At 45.3% G+C, this 20,553-nt stretch overlaps 2 protein-coding genes across 3 annotated transcripts in view; one reads left to right on the forward strand and one right to left on the reverse strand.

Moving 5' to 3' along the window:
- The window catches only part of ACP1 (acid phosphatase 1), a 44,645-nt gene extending 44,389 nt beyond the window's left edge, over nt 1-256 (reverse strand). For both annotated transcript variants that reach the window (XM_040427592.1, XM_040427591.1), the window contains exon 1: nt 80-256. In XM_040427592.1, coding sequence (XP_040283526.1) covers nt 80-122 — 43 coding nt within the window. In that variant the 5' untranslated portion in view covers nt 123-256. The remainder of the gene's footprint in view (nt 1-79) is intronic.
- A 33-nt stretch (nt 257-289) lies between these two features.
- The window catches only part of SH3YL1 (SH3 and SYLF domain containing 1), a 160,285-nt gene continuing 140,021 nt past the window's right edge, over nt 290-20,553 (forward strand). Inside the window, exon 1 of the mRNA XM_040427589.1 lies at nt 290-430. Within this exon, the coding sequence (XP_040283523.1) occupies nt 430 (1 nt within the window). The 5' untranslated portion in view covers nt 290-429. The remainder of the gene's footprint in view (nt 431-20,553) is intronic.

The raw sequence follows: 20,553 nt of genomic DNA on the forward strand, positions 1-20,553 counted from the left end.
CTCCAGGATGTGACAGACTCCCATCATCTTCATAGAGAAAGCACTAGAAAAGACAGCAGTACAGCCGCCACAAACTCACCAAGGCACACAAACAGCACGGACTTGCCCCCGGCGGCCGCCATGTCGTTCTCCGCTGTCCCCGGTGCGTTCTACCCGCACTCTCACAGCAGACGAAGTAGAAGACTCACATTACCGGAAGTGCGTCACTTTACGGCACTTAGTCCGCACATAGCGCCTGACTGGGAGCTGACGTCACTCCGCGCTGTCAGGGCTGGCACCACGTGACTTGTCAAAGCTCGCACCATGTAAATCAGGAGCTGGGGGTCACGTGGTGGCGGCAGGTGTATAAGCCCCTCCTCTCCTTGTGCTCACCTGGATGCGGGTGCGGCATAGGAGGAAGCAGCGCGGAGAGGAGCGAGGGCTGCGACCAGTGAGTACAGGCTGCACAGGAGCTCACCCATCCCATGGCATTAGCATAGCAGTCCAGGAGGTCTGGGGGAAGGGGTTTGTGTCACAGTGTCAGGTGCCAACTCCTGCGAGATCTAGGTGGTCACCCAGCTGTCATGTAGATGGATATGAAAAGACTATTCTGTCCTAATGCATACTGAGTGATGGGTCACCTGTAAGACCACGGAGGAAAAACTGGTTTTACCTTTATTTTTATTATGCATTATTGTGTAGAGTCTGTTCTTAAAGGGGTTGTCCAACAGCTAATTAAAAAATCCCATCCTGAGCCCCCTCCATTCTGGTACTCTTTCTTATTACGGAGAGCGCCTAGTATGCGTAGTAGATGTGTGGAGTATGGTAGGACAGGCAATGCTCCTCTGGGCTTCTGAGAAAGATATTAGCTTTTCTAAGCCCATCTGATGCCAGCAGACGTAAGATGTGCTAAGTTTCATATCATTTCCCCAGAAACCTAGAGGAACTCTTTTGATAGGCATATGATACTCTTTTGCTTATTCAGCGCCCTCCATAAGTAGAAACAGCACGGCAACCGAGGCCTCTCAGGCAGCCAAGCTATAACCTCTGTTAAAGGGTATTTACCCAGAAAGAGCTGGCCTCCTGGTCTGGGATCAGATAGGCTAACACGACCGTATACGTGTTTTGCGATCCACAAAACACTGATACCCGCCATATGCATTCTGCGTTTTGCAGAACAGGACGGCCGCCCCCAAATAGAACAGTCCTATCCTTCTCCATAATGCGGAATGGCCATACTGACACGGAATGCACACGAGTCATTTCCGTTTTTTTGCAGCCCCATTGACATCATGGTTCCACATACGGGCAGCAAAGAAAAGAAAAAAAGGAACGGACTCAGGGAAAAACATTTTGGTGTGCATGAGCCCTTTAGTTTAGTTCAGAATGGATTCGCTCATCCTTAGATCAGACTCTGCAGTGCCGACTGCCGATTCCGCTGTGTGTGGGTCAGACAGTACTGGATCTCTGCTCACGAGGCTGTACAGGACTTTTTTTCTGCCGGCAGATGCGCAGTGTTTTACAGTAGCAGCAAGATGGATGAGATTTTAAGAATCGCGCAGGGCAAAGTCTTTTTATGGAGAACCGGTGACGTACTGGGCTCTCCATAGGGTAAGCTAGGCTAAAGCCCACCCATCAGTGCTGTTGACATCACCGGCAACACTGCTAGGCGGAAGATATAAACAAACAAGAAATGCTTCAGTGCTCATGTGAGGGGGCCGGAGGGGTGAAGATGGGGATATGTCCAGGTAACCCCTTTAATGGCCCGTGGTTTTGTGGTTAAAACTGCAGCATTGTCTTTTTGCCCCCCCTCCCCCCACATACACACATGTGGCCTCCACAATTTGAAAACGTCACCTTTAACCACTTCCCGCAACTGTAACGCCGAAAGGCGTCATTGCGGCGGCTCCCCCAGGCTACGCTAACGCCAATAGGCGTCATCTCGCGTGAGCCGAGATTTCCTGTGAACGCGCGCACACAGGCGCGCGCGCTCACAGGAACGGAAGGTAAGAGAGTTGATCTCCAGCCTGCCAGCGGCGATCGTTCGCTGGCAGGCTGGAGATGTGTTTTTTGTAACCCCTAACAGGTATATTAGACGCTGTTTTGATAACAGCGTCTAATATACCTGCTACCTGGTCCTCTGGTGGTCCCCTTTGTTTGGATCGACCACCAGAGGACACAGGTAGCTCAGTAAAGTAGCACCAAGCACCACTACAGTACACTACCCCCCCCCCCCCCCGTCACTTATTAACCCCTTATTAGCCCCTGATCATCCCTGATCACCCCATATAGACTCCCTGATCACCCCCCTGTCATTGATCACCCCCCTGTCATTGATCACCCCCCTGTAAAGCTCCATTCAGACGTCCGCATGATTTTTACGGATCCACTGATAGATGGATCGGATCCGCAAAACGCATCCGGACGTCTGAATGAAGCCTTACAGGGGCATGATCAATGATTGTGGTGATCACCCCATATAGACTCCCTGATCACCCCCCTGTCATTGATTACACCCCTGTCATTGATCACACCCCTGTAAAGCTCCATTCAGATGTCCGCATGATTTTTACGGATGCACTGATAGATGGATCGGATCCGCAAAACGCATACGGACGTCTGAATGAAGCCTTACAGGGGCATGATCAATGACTGTGGTGATCACCCCCCTGTCATTGATTACCCCCCTGTAAAGCTCCATTCAGATGTCCGCATGATTTTTACGGATGCACTGATAGATGGATCGGATCCGCAAAACGCATCCGGACGTCTGAATGAAGCCTTACAGGGGCATGATCAATGACTGTGGTGATCACCCCCCTGTCATTGATTACCCCCCTGTAAAGCTCCATTCAGATGTCCGCATGATTTTTACGGATGCACTGATAGATGGATCGGATCCGCAAAACGCATCCGGACGTCTGAATGAAGCCTTACAGGGGCGTGATCAATGACTGTGGTGATCACCCCATATAGACTCCCTGATCACCCCCCTGTCATTGATTACCCTCCTGTCATTGATTACCCCCCTGTAAAGCTCCATTCAGACGTCCGCATGATTTTTACGGATCCACTGATAGATGGATCGGATCCGCAAAACGCATCCGGACGTCTGAATGAAGCCTTACAGGGGCATGATCAATGACTGTGGTGATCACCCCATATAGACTCCCTGATCACCCCCCTGTCAAGCTCCATTCAGATGTCCGCATGATTTTTACGGATGCACTGATAGATGGATCGGATCCGCAAAACGCATACGGACGTCTGAATGAAGCCTTACACGGGCGTGATCAATGACTGTGGTTATCACCCCATATAGACTCCCTGATCACCCCCCTGTCATTGATTACCCTCCTGTCATTGATTACCCCCCTGTAAAGCTCCATTCAGACGTCCGCATGATTTTTACGGATCCACTGATAGATGGATCGGATCCGCAAAACGCATCCGGACGTCTGAATGAAGCCTTACAGGGGCATGATCAATGACTGTGGTGATCACCCCATATAGACTCCCTGATCACCCCCCTGTCATTGATCACCCCCCCTGTCATTGATCACCCCTCTGTAAGGCTCCATTCAGACATTTTTTTGGCCCAAGTTAGCGGAATTATTATTTTTTTTTCTTACAAAGTCTCATATTCCACTAACTTGTGTCAAAAAATAAAATCTCACATGAACTCACCATACCCCTCACGGAAACCAAATGCGTAAAAATTTTTAGACATTTATATTCCAGACTTCTTCTCACGCTTTAGGGCCCCTAGAATGCCAGGGCAGTATAAATACCCCACATGTGACCCCATTTCGGAAAGAAGACACCCCCAGGTATTCCGTGAGGGGCATATTGAGTCCATGAAAGATTGAAATTTTTGTCCCAAGTTAGCGGAACGGGAGACTTTGTGAGAAAAAAATTAAAAATATCAATTTCCGCTAACTTGTGCCAAAAAAAAAAAATTTCTATGAACTCGCCATGCCCCTCATTGAATACCTTGGGGTGTCTTCTTTCCGAAATGGGGTCACATGTGGGGTATTTATACTGCCCTGGCATTCTAGGGGCCCCAAAGCGTGAGAAGAAGTCTGGTATCCAAATGTCTAAAAATGCCCTCCTAAAAGGAATTTGGGCACCTTTGCGCATCTAGGCTGCAATAAAGTGTCACACATCTGGTATCGCCGTACTCAGGAGAAGTTGGGGAATGTGTTTTGGGGTGTCGTTTTACATATACCCATGCTGGGTGAGATAAATATCTTGGTCAAATGCCAACTTTGTATAAAAAAATGGGAAAAGTTGTCTTTTGCCAAGATATTTCTCTCACCCAGCAAGGGTATATGTAAAATGACACCCCAAAACACATTCCCCAACTTCTCCTGAATACGGCGATACCACATGTGTGACACTTTTTTGCAGCCTAGGTGGGCAAAGGGGCCCATATTCCAAAGAGCACCTTTAGGATTTCACAGGTCATTTACCTACTTACCACACATTAGGGCCCCTGGAAAATGCCAGGGCAGTATAACTACCCCACAAGTGACCCCATTTTGGAAAGAAGACACCCCAAGGTATTCCGTGAGGGGCATGGCAAGTTCCTAGAATTTTTTATTTTTTGTCACAAGTTAGTGGAAAATGCAGATTTTTTTTTTTTTTTTTTTTTTCATACAAAGTCTCATATTCCACTAACTTGTGACAAAAAATAAAAACTTCCATGAACTCACTATGCCCATCAGCGAATACCTTGGGGTCTCCTTTCCAAAATGGGGTCACTTGTGGGGTAGTTATACTGCCCTGGCATTCTAGGGGCCCAAATGTGTGGTAAGGAGTTTGAAATCAAATTCTGTAAAAAATGACGAGTGAAATCCGAAAGGTGCTCTTTGGAATATGGGCCCCTTTGCCCACCTAGGCTGCAAAAAAGTGTCACACATCTGGTATCCCCGTACTCAGGAGAAGGTGGGGAATGTGTTTTGGGGTGTCATTTTACATATACCCATGCTGGGTGAGAGAAATATCTTGGCAAAAGACAACTTTTCCCATTTTTTTATACAAAGTTGGCATTTGACCAAGATATTTATCTCACCCAGCATGGGTATATGTAAAAAGACACCCCAAAACACATTCCTCAACTTCTCCTGAATACAGAGATACCAGATGTGTGACACTTTTTTGCAGCCTAGGTGGGCAAAGGGGCCCATATTCCAAAGAGCACCTTTCGGATTTCACAGGTCATTTTTTACAGAATTTGATTTCAAACTCCTTACCACACATTTGGGCCCCTAGAATGCCAGGGCAGTATAACTACCCCACAAGTGACCCCATTTTGGAAAGAAGAGACCCCAAGGTATTTCGTGATGGGCATAGTGAGTTCATAGAAGTTTTTATTTTTTGTCACAAGTTAGTGGAATATGAGACTTTGTAGGAAAAATAAATAAATAAAAAAAAATCATCATTTTCCGCTAACTTGTGACAAAAAATAAAAAGTTCTATGAACTCACTATGCCCATCAGCGAATACCTTAGGGTGTGTACTTTCCGAAATGGGGTCATTTGTGGGGTGTTTGTACTGTCTGGGCATTGTAGAACCTCAGGAAACATGACAGGTGCTCAGAAAGTCAGAGCTGCTTCAAAAAGCGGAAATTCACATTTTTGTACCATAGTTTGTAAACGCTATAACTTTTACCCAAACCATTTTTTTTTTACCCAAACATTTTTTTTTTATCAAAGACATGTAGAACTATAAATTTAGAGCAAAATTTCTATATGGATCTCGTTTTTTTTGCAAAATTTTACAACTGAAAGTGAAAAATGTCATTTTTTTGCAAAAAAATCGTTAAATTTCGATTAATAACAAAAAAAGTAAAAATGTCAGCAGCAATGAAATACCACCAAATGAAAGCTCTATTAGTGAGAAGAAAAGGAGGTAAAATTCATTTGGGTGGTAAGTTGCATGACCGAGCAATAAACGGTGAAAGTAGTGTAGTGCCGATTTGTAAAAAAGGGCCTGGTCTTTAGGGGGGTATAAACCTGTGGTCCTTAAGTGGTTAAAGGGGTTCTCCAGGAATTAAAAAAATGAAAATACTTAAATATTATTTTATAATAAATATACTCACAAATACCTTTATTAGTTATAATGGCGCGTTGTGTCTAGGGAGCAATTGTTAGGAGAAATAAAATGGCCGCCGTCCTATCAGTACACACAAAACCTGTCCTAATCACACAGCAGGTCAAGTTACTTCACCACAATGAGCCATAGTGCTACCTCATCCTCCTCTCTGCCCTGCTTGTCAGGTATCATAATCCTGAATACAGGTGAATCTCTGGATTGTGGGGTGTGGATAATAAGCAGCAGCACTTGTTTACAGTCTCCATCACCACAGCCTGTCCTGTCTGTACTTCATGTCTCCTCATGAACTAAATTCCCCAGAGATTCAGCTAAAGTTCTTATCATCTGTATTCAGGATCATGATCACTGACAAGTAGAGAGGAGGCTGAGGCCGCTCTTTACCTCAGTGTTGTAAAGTAACTTGTCCTCATGTGTGATTAGGACAGGTTTTGTGTGAACTAATAGGACGGCGGCCATTTTGTTTCCCCTGATTGCTCCCTAGACAAAACAAGCCATTATAAATAATGAAAGGTATTTGAGAAAATATGTATATTAAGTAATATTTAAGTATTTTCATAATTCCCGGAGAACCCCTTTAATGTCGAATATTAGTAACCATGGGGTTGTGCGTCGTTTGGTACTGACTTCGCTGAGGTTCTGTATTCTTCTACATGGTCTTGAATCCTGGAAAGTATCGTCTCTGATCTCCAAAATAATAGGAAGGAGCAGAATTAGATTGATGTGATAGGACGGATGCTGAGGTGACCTTTTCTAAAGTGTCATGGTGTAGACACGGCACACGTGACTTCTGCTCTTGTCCATCCAGAAGCTTGAACGGACATGTTCTAGCGTTCTGTATCTAAGACCACTTGTTAAAGCCAACCTGTCAAATGCTATCTGCGACAGTAAATCATCCCCTCAGGGCTTTCTTGTATCTACAATATAATGAATATTCTGGCTCTCAAAGTGAGGAGAAGTCAAACCTGTCCTCGGAGAACTTGCGGAGGAAATTCTCTGGAAATTCCGATATCAGCTACATCTCAGAAAAACTCCAGCTTTCTGGGGTTGATCTTCAGTGTCTTTATCATCTACAGTTGATTGTCACGTAGACATTCAAACATGTGGAAAAATTATTTTTAAAAAAGTGGGCAGGTTCTCCCACGCCTCGACAGATTGACTATAATTTACGCTAGAGATGGCTCATAGCTGGCGTAGATTTGCTGTACTGGATCACGGACAGCAAGAAGATGCTCCGACCCTGTTTAGAGGCCTGCACCTTCATTTGGTGCATCTTACTGGTGTATGAAACAACACTTTTAAAACATTTCTCCTTTTTTTTTTTTTTTTCGCTAGAGAGTATGACTGCAGGATCAGACTACACAGGGTTTGTTTGTAGTCTGTTACCATGGAGATGCATACATCTCCATAGGCTCTTGGAATTTTGAATCAAGGCGTATTGCAAAGTGGGTTTTAGATGCATTGGACAAATAATAAAGTTATTGGTTGCAAAGGTGGGACTTTATTGATTGCTAAGGTGGACCTAGCTCTTAAATATCATGAAATCCCAAAATGGTGTAGACCTCTTTAATATGCTTCATGCAGTTGTCCGTATTTCCAAATGCTCACTAGTACTTGGTTGTGATGTCTTCATCCACAACGTATCACACCCCTTACAGCTACCATACAGGATGAGCATGTTATTGTGTAGAAGATCGTGTGAACAAAAACCAGTTCACCTTGTCGAACCAAATCCTTGTGAATGTCAAGAATGCACTACACGATTGGGACTAGACTCAGATTGTCTAGACGTTAGCTGCATATCCCTAGTGTATGGAGCTCAGGTTGGTGGAGATTTTAAAGGGGTATTCCGAGAATTAAAAAAAAAAATTATTTCGTGCCCTTCCCCCTCACCCGATGCGACTAACAACTTTTCCATTGATAATTATTAAAAGTTGCTAACCAGGTCAGCGCTGAACTCCTCGGTCAAATGATTTCTGGATCACTTGCCGTACATTGTACACGTGATCCTAGCCCGGCTACAACCCACAATGATTGTCATTCATCATTGACTACATGTTAAAGGCCTGTCCCCTGCGCTCCATCACCACAGCGCATGCGCTAGCACTATCGGGGTATAGAGTACTGTCCCGCCCCCTAAGCAGTCCAATTGTGTTTGCACAGCCAGGCAGCCTCAGGCGCTGACTGCTGATATCATGCATTAGGGGAGGGGATAGTATTCTATGCTCATTCATTGTGACACATTAATTTTGGGTTGTACCCGGGCCAAGATCACATGCACGTGATCCAGGAAGTGTCAGGAGCATCATTTGACCGGGGAGTGCAGCGCTGGCTCGGTAGGCAACTTTTAATAAATATCAATGGAGAAGTTGTTATTCACATCAAGGTGGGGGAGTCGGGGCATGAGATAAAGAAAACTGCTGGTACCAGTTCAGGCTTTTCCTTCAAAACTCCTGAGGACATGTTTGAGCCTTGTTTTCTCTTTGACTCTGTATCAAAGGGCTTGTCCGCCTTTCACTCTGGAGGACCTGTCCTGCATTATGCAGAATGAGCACAGTGTAATGCTTCATTTCTCCCTGCGGGGGAGCTGCAGGGAAATTCAGGGAAATTGAATACAGGTGACAGCTGATTCCTGGGAGTCCCAGGAGGGGGGCACTTTGATCAGCAGAACCCTTCTAAGGGCTCATGCACACGAACGTTGTTGTTTTGCGGTCCACAAATTGCGTATACCGGTCGTGTGCATTCCACATTTTGCGCTACGGAACATTTGGCCCATAATAGAACAGTCCTATTCTTGTCCTGAATGCGGACATCCAGAGTCATTTCCGTTTTTTTTTTTTGCTGCCCCATTGAATTGAATGATTCCGCATACGGGCTGCTAAAAAAAAAAGTAAATGGACATGGGAAAAATACTTTTGTTTGCGTGAGCCCTAACAAGTAGAGATTATAAACAGCAAAGAACTTCTTTAAAGGGGTTCTCCTCACATGTCTGATTTTCATTTTTTACATTAGCTATACCTGTACCTCACATGGATCCAGAGATCTCCCCATTCCCCAGTCGTCTCCATGACACCAAGTCCTGAGATTGACTTCCTTCTGATTGGACAGGAAAAACACAGAGGTTAAAACCCCCACCCCCTCCTCACATCACCAGTGTTTTTCCTGTCCCATCAGGATAGGAAGCAGGAGAGGTGCACGGAGCTCGTTTGGGCTCACCTGGAGTTATTATTCATCTGCAGGCCGAGGTCGGATCTGCAGTGCAGCTCTCCCTCCTCCGTTCGGTTAGGCCTGGGCTCGGGCGCATAGGTAGTGCCCCTGCGAAGATTCCCTCTGCGGCGGTCCCGGAGGAACACGGTGGATCGGCACTGTGATGTGCCCCTTCCGGCCGGCAGGCGAATGACGTCAGACGCCGGGGGCGGAGCTAAGCGCGCTGACGTCATCCACATGCGCCACAGGTCCTGAATCCTGAGAAGCCCATGGAGACGCTATAAAAACGCTCAGGACCTGTGTAACGGCGCCCTGCATAGCGCGGCTCTCACATTTGGTGAAGCATCTCTGGAGCGGTCGGGAGTCAGGATGAGCACCCCCCTCACGCCGGGCTCTGGAACCGAGCCTGCATCAAACCCTGGGACAGTGATTAACCTGTTCTCAGGCACATGCTTTGTATGGTCGGTTCAGTCTGCTCATCCTTTCCTCCCTTACCATTTCAGGGAGAAAAGGATTCGGCTTCTGCAGCTAAAAAAACTAGAAAATGTGGTATTTGCTGCAAAAGATTGTCTAACACTGGATCCAAGCCCCTGTGTAAAGAATGTACCGCCAGTGTCATCAAGGCTGAGTCTTCTGGTTTAATTGAAGACATTAGAAAAGTGGTAAAAGAAGAGGTTCAGCTAGCCTTAACTGCCAGAGAACCTACTCCCCCCAAAGTTCCCCCCACTCAGGACTCCCGTAGTGTTAAATCACTTATCCTGGATTCCGACTCTGAGGGGCTGGCGGTCTCAGACTCCGAATCTGTGCAAAAACACCCGGTGTCTTCAGACGAAGAGGATGAATATAAGCGCTTCCTGTTCAATCCTGAAGATATTGATGAACTTATCAGGGCCACCATTCAGATGGAGATGCCTAAAGCTCCTAAGTCTACCCAGCAAGACATTTTTGGGGGTCTAGGTGAAAGGAAGAAGGCGGTTTTTCCAGTCCCTGATAGTGTCCAAAAATTAATTCGGTCAGAATGGGAAAAACCGGATAAAGGATCCTTTATCCCAAGGGGAATTAAGAGGCGCTACCCCTTTAGCCAAGAGGACTGTACGGATTGGGAGTCCATTCCAAAAGTAGATGCGCCAGTGGCCAAGGTAGCAAAACATACGGCCCTGCCGTTTGAAGACTCAGCACAGTTGAAAGATCCTCTAGACAGGAAAGCGGAGAGTCTCTTGCGAAAGACCTCTGAGACTACGGCGGCCCTTCTTAAACCAGGCGTTGCCTCTACATGTGTGGCCAGAACACTAAACCTTTGGCTAGACCAGCTGGAGATACATCTGGTCAATAAGACACCACGGGATCAAATTCTAGAGAGCTTGCCTCTATTAAAGATGGCAACCTCCTTTCTAGCAGATGCAGCAGCTGAATCAGTTAAACTATCCGCCCGTACAGCTGTTCTCTCAAATACAGCGAGAAGGGCACTATGGCTTAAAGCGTGGTCAGGAGATATCACATCTAAAAATAAATTAATCGCACTCCCCTTCCACGGTCAGTACGTTTTCGGAGAAGATTTAGACAAAATCCTAGACAACGCGACAAATAAAAAAAGGGGGTTTCCAGAGGAAAGATATAAACAAAAAAGGCAGCCCTTTCGTGACCGATTTTTTTCAGCCCGAGAATAAAAAAGATAAAGGGAAGACTGGGAGGTGGAGCTATGCGAAGGGAGGCAGGGGGAGAAGTTTCCTCTTCAACCCAAATCGGGCTGAAGCCTCCTCATCCAACAGCAAACAATGACGCCATACCAGTGGGGGGAAGACTCAGCTCCTTTCTAAGATCTTGGGAGCACGTAACAAACAGCCGGTGGATTTTAAGTATTATACAAGAGGGTTATCTGATAGATCTTCTCTCTTCCCCTCCACAGAAATATGTGATCACTACCCTTCCCCATCTCAAACTACGACATAAAAAACCTGTTAACCTTGGCCGCCATAGAGCCCGTTCCAAAAAATCAGACAGGACTGGGATTCTATTCCCGCCTCTTTATTATAAAGAAACCAAACGGGAAATCCAGGGTAATTATAAATCTGAAACATCTAAACAAATATGTAAGATATCAAAATTCAAAATGGAGACCCTGAAGTCAGCAGTGAAGCTCTTAAAGAAGGATGCAGTGATGGCCACAATAGATTTAAGCGACGCCTATTATCACGTCCCAATTCACAAGTCGTCAAGGGAGTTCCTAAGGTTCGCGATAGAATTGGAGGGAAACATTCAGCATTTCCAGTTCAGGTGTCTCCCCTTCGGGATCTCGTCTGCCCCAAGGGTTTTCACCAAAATAATGGCGGAAGCCTTGACAACCTTGAGAGAAAAGGCAATTTGTGTGATCCCCTATATGGACGACCTACTGGTAGTGGCAGACAACATAGAGACCATGGAAATCCATCTCGGGTTAGTCCTGGATCATCTACAGAACCTAGGTTGGCTCATCAATTGGGAAAAATCAGATTTAATCCCATCCAAACGGAAGGTTTTTCTGGGCATAACTTTAGACACAGTCTCCCAAAGATCCTTTTTGCCACCTCAAAAGATAGTAAAACTTCAAACAGCTTTGAGGAAGTTCAAGAAGGAGAAATTCTGTTCAATAAGACAGGCCATGAAGGTGTTAGGAAGTCGGTTTTCTTGCATTCCAGCAGTAGCCTGGGCACAGTTCCATCTAAGACCACTCCAGAAGCTCGTCTTAGACAAATGGAACAGATCGCAACTAACCCTAGAAAGAAAAATATTCTTGGATGCAGAGACCAAAAAATCACTAACTTGGTGGCTCAGCAAATCCAACCTAGAAAATGGGATTTTCTGGGCACAAGATCTCCCTCTACTCATCACAACAGACGCCAGCCTCCACGGTTGGGGAGCGGTCGTCCAGGGAAACTCCTACCAGGGAACATGGGGGAACTACGTGAGTCAGCAATCCTCAAATTTCAAGGAGCTGAGGGCAGTGTGGGAAGCACTGAAACACACGAGTCAGCTGGCAGAGGGTCGTCACGTCCTAGTCTACTCGGACAACGCTACAGCCGTGGCCTTCTTCCAACACCAGGGAGGCACAAGGCATCGCCTGCTACAGAACCTGGCAAACAAAATCTTTTCCTGGGCAGAAGGCAACATCCAATCTCTTTCAGCGGTTCATCTGAAGGGAGTTTTAAACATTCAGGCCGATTACCTAAGCCGGCACAGACTAGACCCAGGGGAATGGAGGTTAGCTCCAGAAACCTTCCACTTAATCACAAAGAAATGGGGCAGGCCGACAATAGACCTGTTTGCGTCCAGGAGAAATCATCAGCTAAACCAGTTCTTCTCCCTCAACCCCAGGGATCATCCTCGGGCAGTAGACGCCTTCAACCAGAGTTGGACTACAAACTTAGTCTACGCTTTCCCCCCATTTCCGCTTATCCCCAGAGTGTTACAGAAGTTCCTAAAACAAAATTGTACACTAATCCTGATAACCCCCTTCTGGCCCAAGAGAAGTTGGTTCTCCCTCTTGAAAGCCCTCAGCGTGGAAGCTCCTCTCCTTCTACCTCAGAGGCCGGACCTTCTAAGTCAGGGGCCCATCACTCACCCAGACCTGAAAATACTAAAGTTAACAGCCTGGATTCTGAAGAATCAAACTTATTAAACTTTGGTTTATCAAAAAAAGTAGTAAACACCTTACTTCTTAGCAGGAAGCAGAGTACCAACGACAAGTACCAAAAAATATGGAAGAAATTTGCGGACTGGTCCGGAACCTCCTTCAACCAGTTTAGAGCCAACGTCTCACTAATCCTGGATTTTCTTCAAGAAGGGCTAGTTTTAGGTCTATCCCCCAATACCCTTAGGGTCCAGGTATCGGCTTTAGGAGCCCTGTATAATACCAAGCTAACGGAACATCCCTGGATATCCAGATTCCTTAAGGCAGCAGATAGGATCAGACCTACGGTTAGAAACATGGTGCCACCATGGAACCTTAATACGGTACTAGGGGGTCTAACCTCCGATCCATTCGAACCTCTGGACTCTATTCACATCAGATGGCTTACCATTAAAACTATTTTTTTGGTGGCAATAACCTCAGCCAGAAGGGTCTGTGAGCTGCAGGCCTTGTCCATCCAAGAACCATTCCTTGCAATATTTGAGGACAAATTAATTTTCAAATTAGATCCGACTTTCCTCCCCAAGGTAGTCTCGACCTTCCATAGGTCTCAGGACATTGTTCTCCCTTCGTTCTGTGACGATCCGAAAAATGATCAGGAAACCACTTACCACACATTACATGTCCGGAGAGCGGTCTTAAAGTACCTGGAAGCTACCAGTCTTTGGAGAATAGACAAAAAATCTGTTTGTCCAATTTTCAGGTCCTAACAAAGGGAAGAAAGCGGCAAAAAGTTCCATCTCCAGATGGATTAAGATGGCAATTTCTGAAGCATATAAAGCTCAGGGAAAAGACGTCCCTGCTTCCCTAAAGGCACATTCTACGAGAGGCATGGCTGCCTCCTGGGCGGAAAAAGCCTCAGCCTCCTTACAACAGATTTGCAGGGCAGCAACATGGAAAAGAGTTCATACTTTCACTAAACACTACAGACTAGATGTAGCTGCTAATGATGACCTAAGATTTGGACGTAAGGTCCTGTCTGCAGTCGTCCCCCCCCCTAATTGTATCTTTGATATTGTCTCAGGACTTGGTGTCATGGAGACGACTGGGGAAAAGAGTATTACACTCACCGGTAATCCGGTTTCCTGGAAGTCTCCATGACACCACATATATCCCACCCTTTTTTTCTGCTATTAGCTATTATCCTTTCATCCTGGGGTTCTTCGTTAAAATACACTGGTGATGTGAGGAGGGGGGTGGGGGTTTTAACCTCTGTGTTTTTCCTGTCCAATCAGAAGGAAGTCAATCTCAGGACTTGGTGTCATGGAGACTTCCAGGAAACCGGATTACCGGTGAGTGTAATACTCTTTTCTTTGCTCTGCTAGATTTATATCAACCTGACAGCTCAAGGGGAGTGTCTTTCCTGCTGCAGCTCAGGGGGCGTGTCCATGTTCTCCCTATCACAACTCAGGAGGCAGCTGAAGGATGAAACTGAGCATGTGCGGCCATCTGTGTGGTCAAAGAAATAAGAAAAAAACAAACAGCAGGTAGCGCTATGCAGATGCATTTTATTGAATAACTCGGTGGCTATGCAAAATTTTTAATTACATGCAATTACAAAAGTATTAAGATCCAGGTGCTGGTTAGAAAACTGTAGAATATTTTTAGTTGGACAACCCCTTTAACCCCTTAGGGACGCATGACGTACCGGTACGGCATGTTTCCCGAGTCCTTAAGGACCCATGACGTACCAGTACGTCATGTGTTGTTCCGATCACTGCCACCTGGCCGGCTGTGATCGGAACAAGGTGCCTGCTCAAATCATTGAGCAGGCACCTCGGCTAAATGCGTGGGGGGGTCCCGTGACCCCCCCCCATGTTGGCGATCGCAACAAACCGCAGGTCAATTCAGACCTGCGGTTTGCTGCGCTTTCTGTAGTTTCTGATCGGATCAGAGACTTTAATATTCCGAAAATACATATGTTTCACCCCCCTTGAAGCCCTGAATGATTTTATCCCGGTGGGAGGTGCAGGGGGGGTGTTTCAGGTGGTGGGGCAGGCGGGATCGCGATCCCCAGCCCGCCTCCCCCTTGAATAATCGTTGGTGGCTAGTGGGTATACCAGGGTGTCAGCACATTGCTGACACCCTGGTATAAACGGCTGACATCTGTGATGCAATGTCAGCCGTTTAACCCTTTCCATACCGCGGTCCGTACGGACCGCTGTATGGAAAAGGTTAACAGCTCAGGGACCTCCCTCCCTCTCCCATCGGGGGGCTGCTGTGCCTTTGCAGCCCCCCCGATGGAGAGGGAGACAGTCCCCAGACAGCCCCCCTCCTTCCCCGTCTGCGCAGTTCTGGCCACTACTGAGCAGACGGGAAAGGTTCCCATGGCAACAGGATGCCTTCTCAGGCATCCTGCTGTCCATGGTGCTGAACAGATTGTGCTAAAGGCATAGATCTGTTCAGACCAAGTGTAAGAAATACTGTACAAAACACTATATATTGTACTGTATTATACAGACATCAGACCCACTGGATCTTCAAGAACCAAGTGGGTCTGGGTCAAAAAAAAAGTAAAAATCAAAAAACACATTTATCACTGATTAAAAATGAAAAAAATAATTCCCTACACATGTTTGGTAACGCCGCGTCCGTAACGACCTGATCTATAAAATGGTCATGTTACTTTACCCGAATGGTGAACGCCATAAAAATAAAAAATAAAAAACTATGATGAAATTGAAATTTTGCCCACCTTACTTCCCAAAAAAGGTAATAAAAGTGATCAAAAAAGTCGCATGTAGGCCAAAATTGTAACAATCAAACCGTCATCTCATCCCGCAAAAATCATACCCTACCCAAGATAATCGCCCAAAAACTGAAAAAACTATAGCTCTTAGACTATGGAAACACTAAAACATGATTTTTTTTTTTTTTCAAAAATGAAATCATTGTGTAAAACTTACATAAATAAAAAAAATTGTATACATATTAGGTATCTCCGTATCGACCGGCTCTATAAAAATATCACATGACCTAACCCCTCAGGTGACCACCGTAAAAAAAAAAAAAAAAAAAAGCCATTTTTTGTCATCTTGCGTCACAAAAAGTGTAATAGCAAGTGATCAAAAAGTCATATGCACCCCAAAATAGTGCCAATCAAACCGTCATCTCATCCCGCAAAAAATGAGACCCTACTTAAGATAATCGCCCAAAAACTGAAAAAACTATGGCTCTTGTAGACACTAAAACTTTTTGTTTTAAAAATGAAATCATTGTGTAAAACTTACATAAATAAAAAAAATACATATTAGGTATCACTGTCTGTGACAACCTGCTCTATAAAATTACCACATGATCTAACCTGTCAGATGAATGTTGTAAATAACAAAAAAAACGGTGCCAAAAAAGCTATTTCTTGTTACCTTGCTGCACAAAGTGTAATATAGAGCAACCAAAAATCATATGTACCCTAAACTAGTACCAACAATACTGCCACCCTATCCCGTAGTTTCTAAAATGGGGTCACTTTTTTGGAGTTTCTACTCTAGGGGTGCATCAGGGGGGCTTCAAATGGGACATGGTGTCAAAAAACCGGTCCAGCAAAATCTGCCTTCCAAAAACCGTATGGCTTTTCTTTCCTTCTGCGCCCTGCTGTGTGCCCGTACAGCAGTTTACGACCACATATGGGGTGTTTCTGTAAACTACAGAATCAGGGCCATAAATAATGAGTTTTGTTTGGCTGTTAACCCTTGCTTTGTAACTGGAAAAAATATTAAAATGGAAGATCTGCCAAAAAAGTGAAATTATAGCTCTATTTTCCATAAAATTTTGTGCAACACCTAAAGGGTTAACAAAGTTTGTAAAATCAGTTTTGAATACCTTGAGGGGTGTCGTTTCTTAAGTGGGGTCACTTTACTGGTGTTTCTACTCTAGGGGTGCATCAGGGGGGCTTCAAATGGGACATGGTGTAAATAAACCAGTCCAGGAAAATCTGCCTTCCAAAAACCAAACAGCGCACCTTTCACTCTACGCCCCGCTGTGTGGCCGTACAGCAGTTTACGGCCACATATGGGGTGTTTCTGTAAACGGCAGAGTCAGGGCAATAAAGATACAGTCTTGTTTGGCTGTTAACCTTGCTTTGTTAGTGGAAAAAATGGGTTAAAATTGAAAATTAGGCAAAAAAATGAAATTCTTAAATTTCATCCCCATTTGCCAATAACTCTTGTGCAACACCTAAAGGGTTAACAAAGTTTGTAAAATCAGTTTTGAATACCTTGAGGGGTGTAGTTTATTAAATGTGGTCATTTTTGGGTGGTTTCTATTATGTAAGACTCGCAAAGTGACTTCAGAGCTGTAGTGGTCCCTAAAAATTGGGTTTTTGTAAATTTCGGAAACATTTCAAGATTTGCTTCTAAACTTCTAAGCCTTGTAACATCCCCAAAAAATAAAATATCATTCCCAAAATAATTCAAACATGAAGTAGACATATGGGGAATGTAAAGTCATCACAATTTTTGGGGGTATTACTATGTATTACAGAAGTAGAGAAACTGAAACTTTGAAATTTTCCAATTTTTCCAAATTATTGGTAAATTAGGTATTTTTTTATGCAAAAATTTTTTTTTTTTACTTCATTTTACCAGTGTCATGAAGTACAATATGTGACGAAAAAACTATCTCAGAATGGCCTGGATAAGTCAAAGCGTTTTAAAGTTATCAGCACTTAAAGTAACACTGGTCAGATTTGCAAAAAATTGCCAAGTCCTTAAAGGGACACTGACAGGCCCAAAAAGCATATTTAGGTATATATATGACAGTACAGGTCTTATAAAGTGTATGAGAATCATCTAAGTATCCCCCCTGTCCACCTTTATAAATACAGTAAAATGACGTTTTATAACTTGCTTGAATCGTGTTCAATCTGCCCAAGGGGCGGCGTTTCATCTCAACTTGCGCCCAGCCAGCCTCGCCACAACTGCTGTTTGAAGCGCTGCCCAGCTCATCAATATTCACTTCGCTGGGCGGCTACTAGTGTCCCCGGCCATCTTCAGCGCATGCGCCCGGCACCCTCACTGGCCGGGATCGCATCGCGCCTGCGCACAGTCTGATTCTCAGAGGCCGATGCAGCCTCTGCTTTATGCGCATGCGCCGGGCACAGTTCAGAGCAGCGCTTCAGAGTAGCCGCCCAGCGAAGTGAATATTGATGAGCTGGGCGGCGCTTCAAACGGCAGTTGTGGCAGTTGTGTCCATTTTGCGGACCAGAATACGCATGTCTACAATGGGCCGCCCGTTCCGCAAATTGCGGAAGGCACACTGGTGGCTTCCATTTTTTTGCGGATCCGCGGTTTGAGGACCGCAAAAAACGGAACTGTCATGTGCATGAGGCCTTAAACCTAACACTTTTGTCTAGAAAAGCTCCTCCAGTTTTCCTACTCCACTCTACTCCTGGAGTGAGATTGCAACTTTAAAAAAAATGATAAATCTGGAGTGAAACTCGTTAACATAAATAAAAACCACACCAACTTTTCCACTCCTACTTTAAAACTGGAGTGAGTGATGTGCAACTGCAAAAAGTCACAAAATTTGTGCTCAAGCGTTTGCAAAAAGTTGCAAAAGCCCTATTTTGGGTCTTTTTGAAGGTATGGTAAATCTGCCCCTTTGTCTTATAGAAACATAGAATGTGTCGGCAGATAAGAACCATTTGGCCCATCTAGTCTGCCCAATATACTGAATACTATGGATAGCCCCCGGCCCTATCTTATAAGAATATACCATAGAGATATACAGTCAGTGTTAAATGTGCATTCAAGAATCTTTGTGACAACCAAATAATGTAGGGAATGCTAGTGAAATAGTAGAGGAACATTGAGACTGGATTTATGGATGGATGACATTTGAAGCAGGACATTTTTTTTGGGGTTGTAGATTGCTGGAGAAAGCTCCTGGTCACCATCTTTGGTTGGTTTCTTTGGGGGCATTTGTGTTATGTTGTTTTTTTTAACATGCATTTTAAAATGCTGAAAAAGTGTATGTGAATGAACCCTGCGGCCTGGGCGAGATCACTTCATGCAAAAGATGAGTCTGTAAGGCCACGTTCACATCTTTGGCAGCAGATTTCACTGAATCTGGCATTGCTGGATCCCTATTGACTGTACTGAGGTCTGGCAGTGATCCGGCCGCTTTCTGGCATCAAATATCGTCGCATGCAGCAGTTTTTGTCCAGCCAACAGACGGCGTTTATGTCGAATCGGGCAGCTGGGTTATCTCTGATGGGGATCTGAACGTAGCCTACAAATGCTCAGTAGTTTGAAGGTGAAGGGCTCTTTGGTGAACATTGAGGTCTCTTCTTCAGGCCTGTCAAGTTCGTGGATCGCTCACATGGCCTTTCTGCAGCTCAGTCCCATTCAAGTGAGCTACCTATCCACTGTACAGCGCTATGCTTGGTGTACTATGAAGAGGCCTCAGCAATTGGGCAAGCGCTACATCTTCTTCAAGCAGCTGACTGGTGGATAACTAGGGATCGACCTGAGGGGTTAACTACCGCAGATCGCAGCTACCGCTCATAGAGGTCGGGAGCCGGCTATGTGATTCTGCAGCCAGCTCCCGCCTCCTGTATGTGAATTAATGAAAGACTTATCTTCGTTGGTGGAGCGGTGGCCACAGCCCCTCCCCTCCTCTTGTCTCCTCTCCTCTCATTGGTGGCAGCACAGGGGGGAGGGAGACACTGCATCCTTCTCCCCTGTGCTGCTGAGGGAACACGGAGAGCGCTGAGAGCAGTGCAATCTGTGTTCCCAATACGTTATCAGAATATCAGCAAAATAGATGCCGATGCCGATAACGTTCAAAATCCTGAATATCAGCCGATAATATCGGTAAAACCGATAATCGGTCGATCCCTACTGCTAACCTATATTAAAAGGGTTGTTCACCTGGAGGGCCCCCCCCCCCCTCCATATGTGGCCAGACCTCCAGAGAGGAGCATACCTACCCACTCACCTCTGCTGGGTTTCGGCTCCTTTGCTCCCCACTGCATCACTTCAGGCCTGGTGTCTATATCCTGTTTGACATGGGTCATGTGACCATTACAACCAGTCATTACCGCAATCACACAGGATGTAGACCTACAGGAACTGGAGCAAGGCAGCGTTGGTGGGGAATCCAGCGGTTGGGGTGGTTATGTATGCACCCCTCCACAGGTCTGGCTGCCTGAAGTACCTGCAGGTGAACAACCCCTTTAAGGATAGGTCATCCATATTTAAGCCCCAGAAAAAATCCTTTAAGTGCTTGAACAATACATGTCTCATTACCTTTTGAGGTTCCAGATTTGCATGCAGGCATATATAGATACAGATTATTCAAACTTCAGATCTTGGACTGAAGGCCATTTTGTCATACAGTTTATAATTAGTGAAATCTGAAGATGACACCGTACAACAAGTACACTGCATCTATGGAGCCGCACAATAAATGAGGCATTGTTGGGTAATTCCCATTCATGAAGTTTATCTCTGATCACGTCAATATGAGAAGATCATACTGCTGTCATTATTCCTAAACCTTTCATGGACGGTCTAAGACGCGTGTCTCCATATCCTTTTATGTCACAGCAATAGGAGATCACAAGCTGACACCATGGTAATTTA

This window comes from Bufo bufo, chromosome 4, assembly GCF_905171765.1.
Source record: "Bufo bufo chromosome 4, aBufBuf1.1, whole genome shotgun sequence".
Taxonomy (NCBI): domain Eukaryota; kingdom Metazoa; phylum Chordata; class Amphibia; order Anura; family Bufonidae; genus Bufo; species Bufo bufo.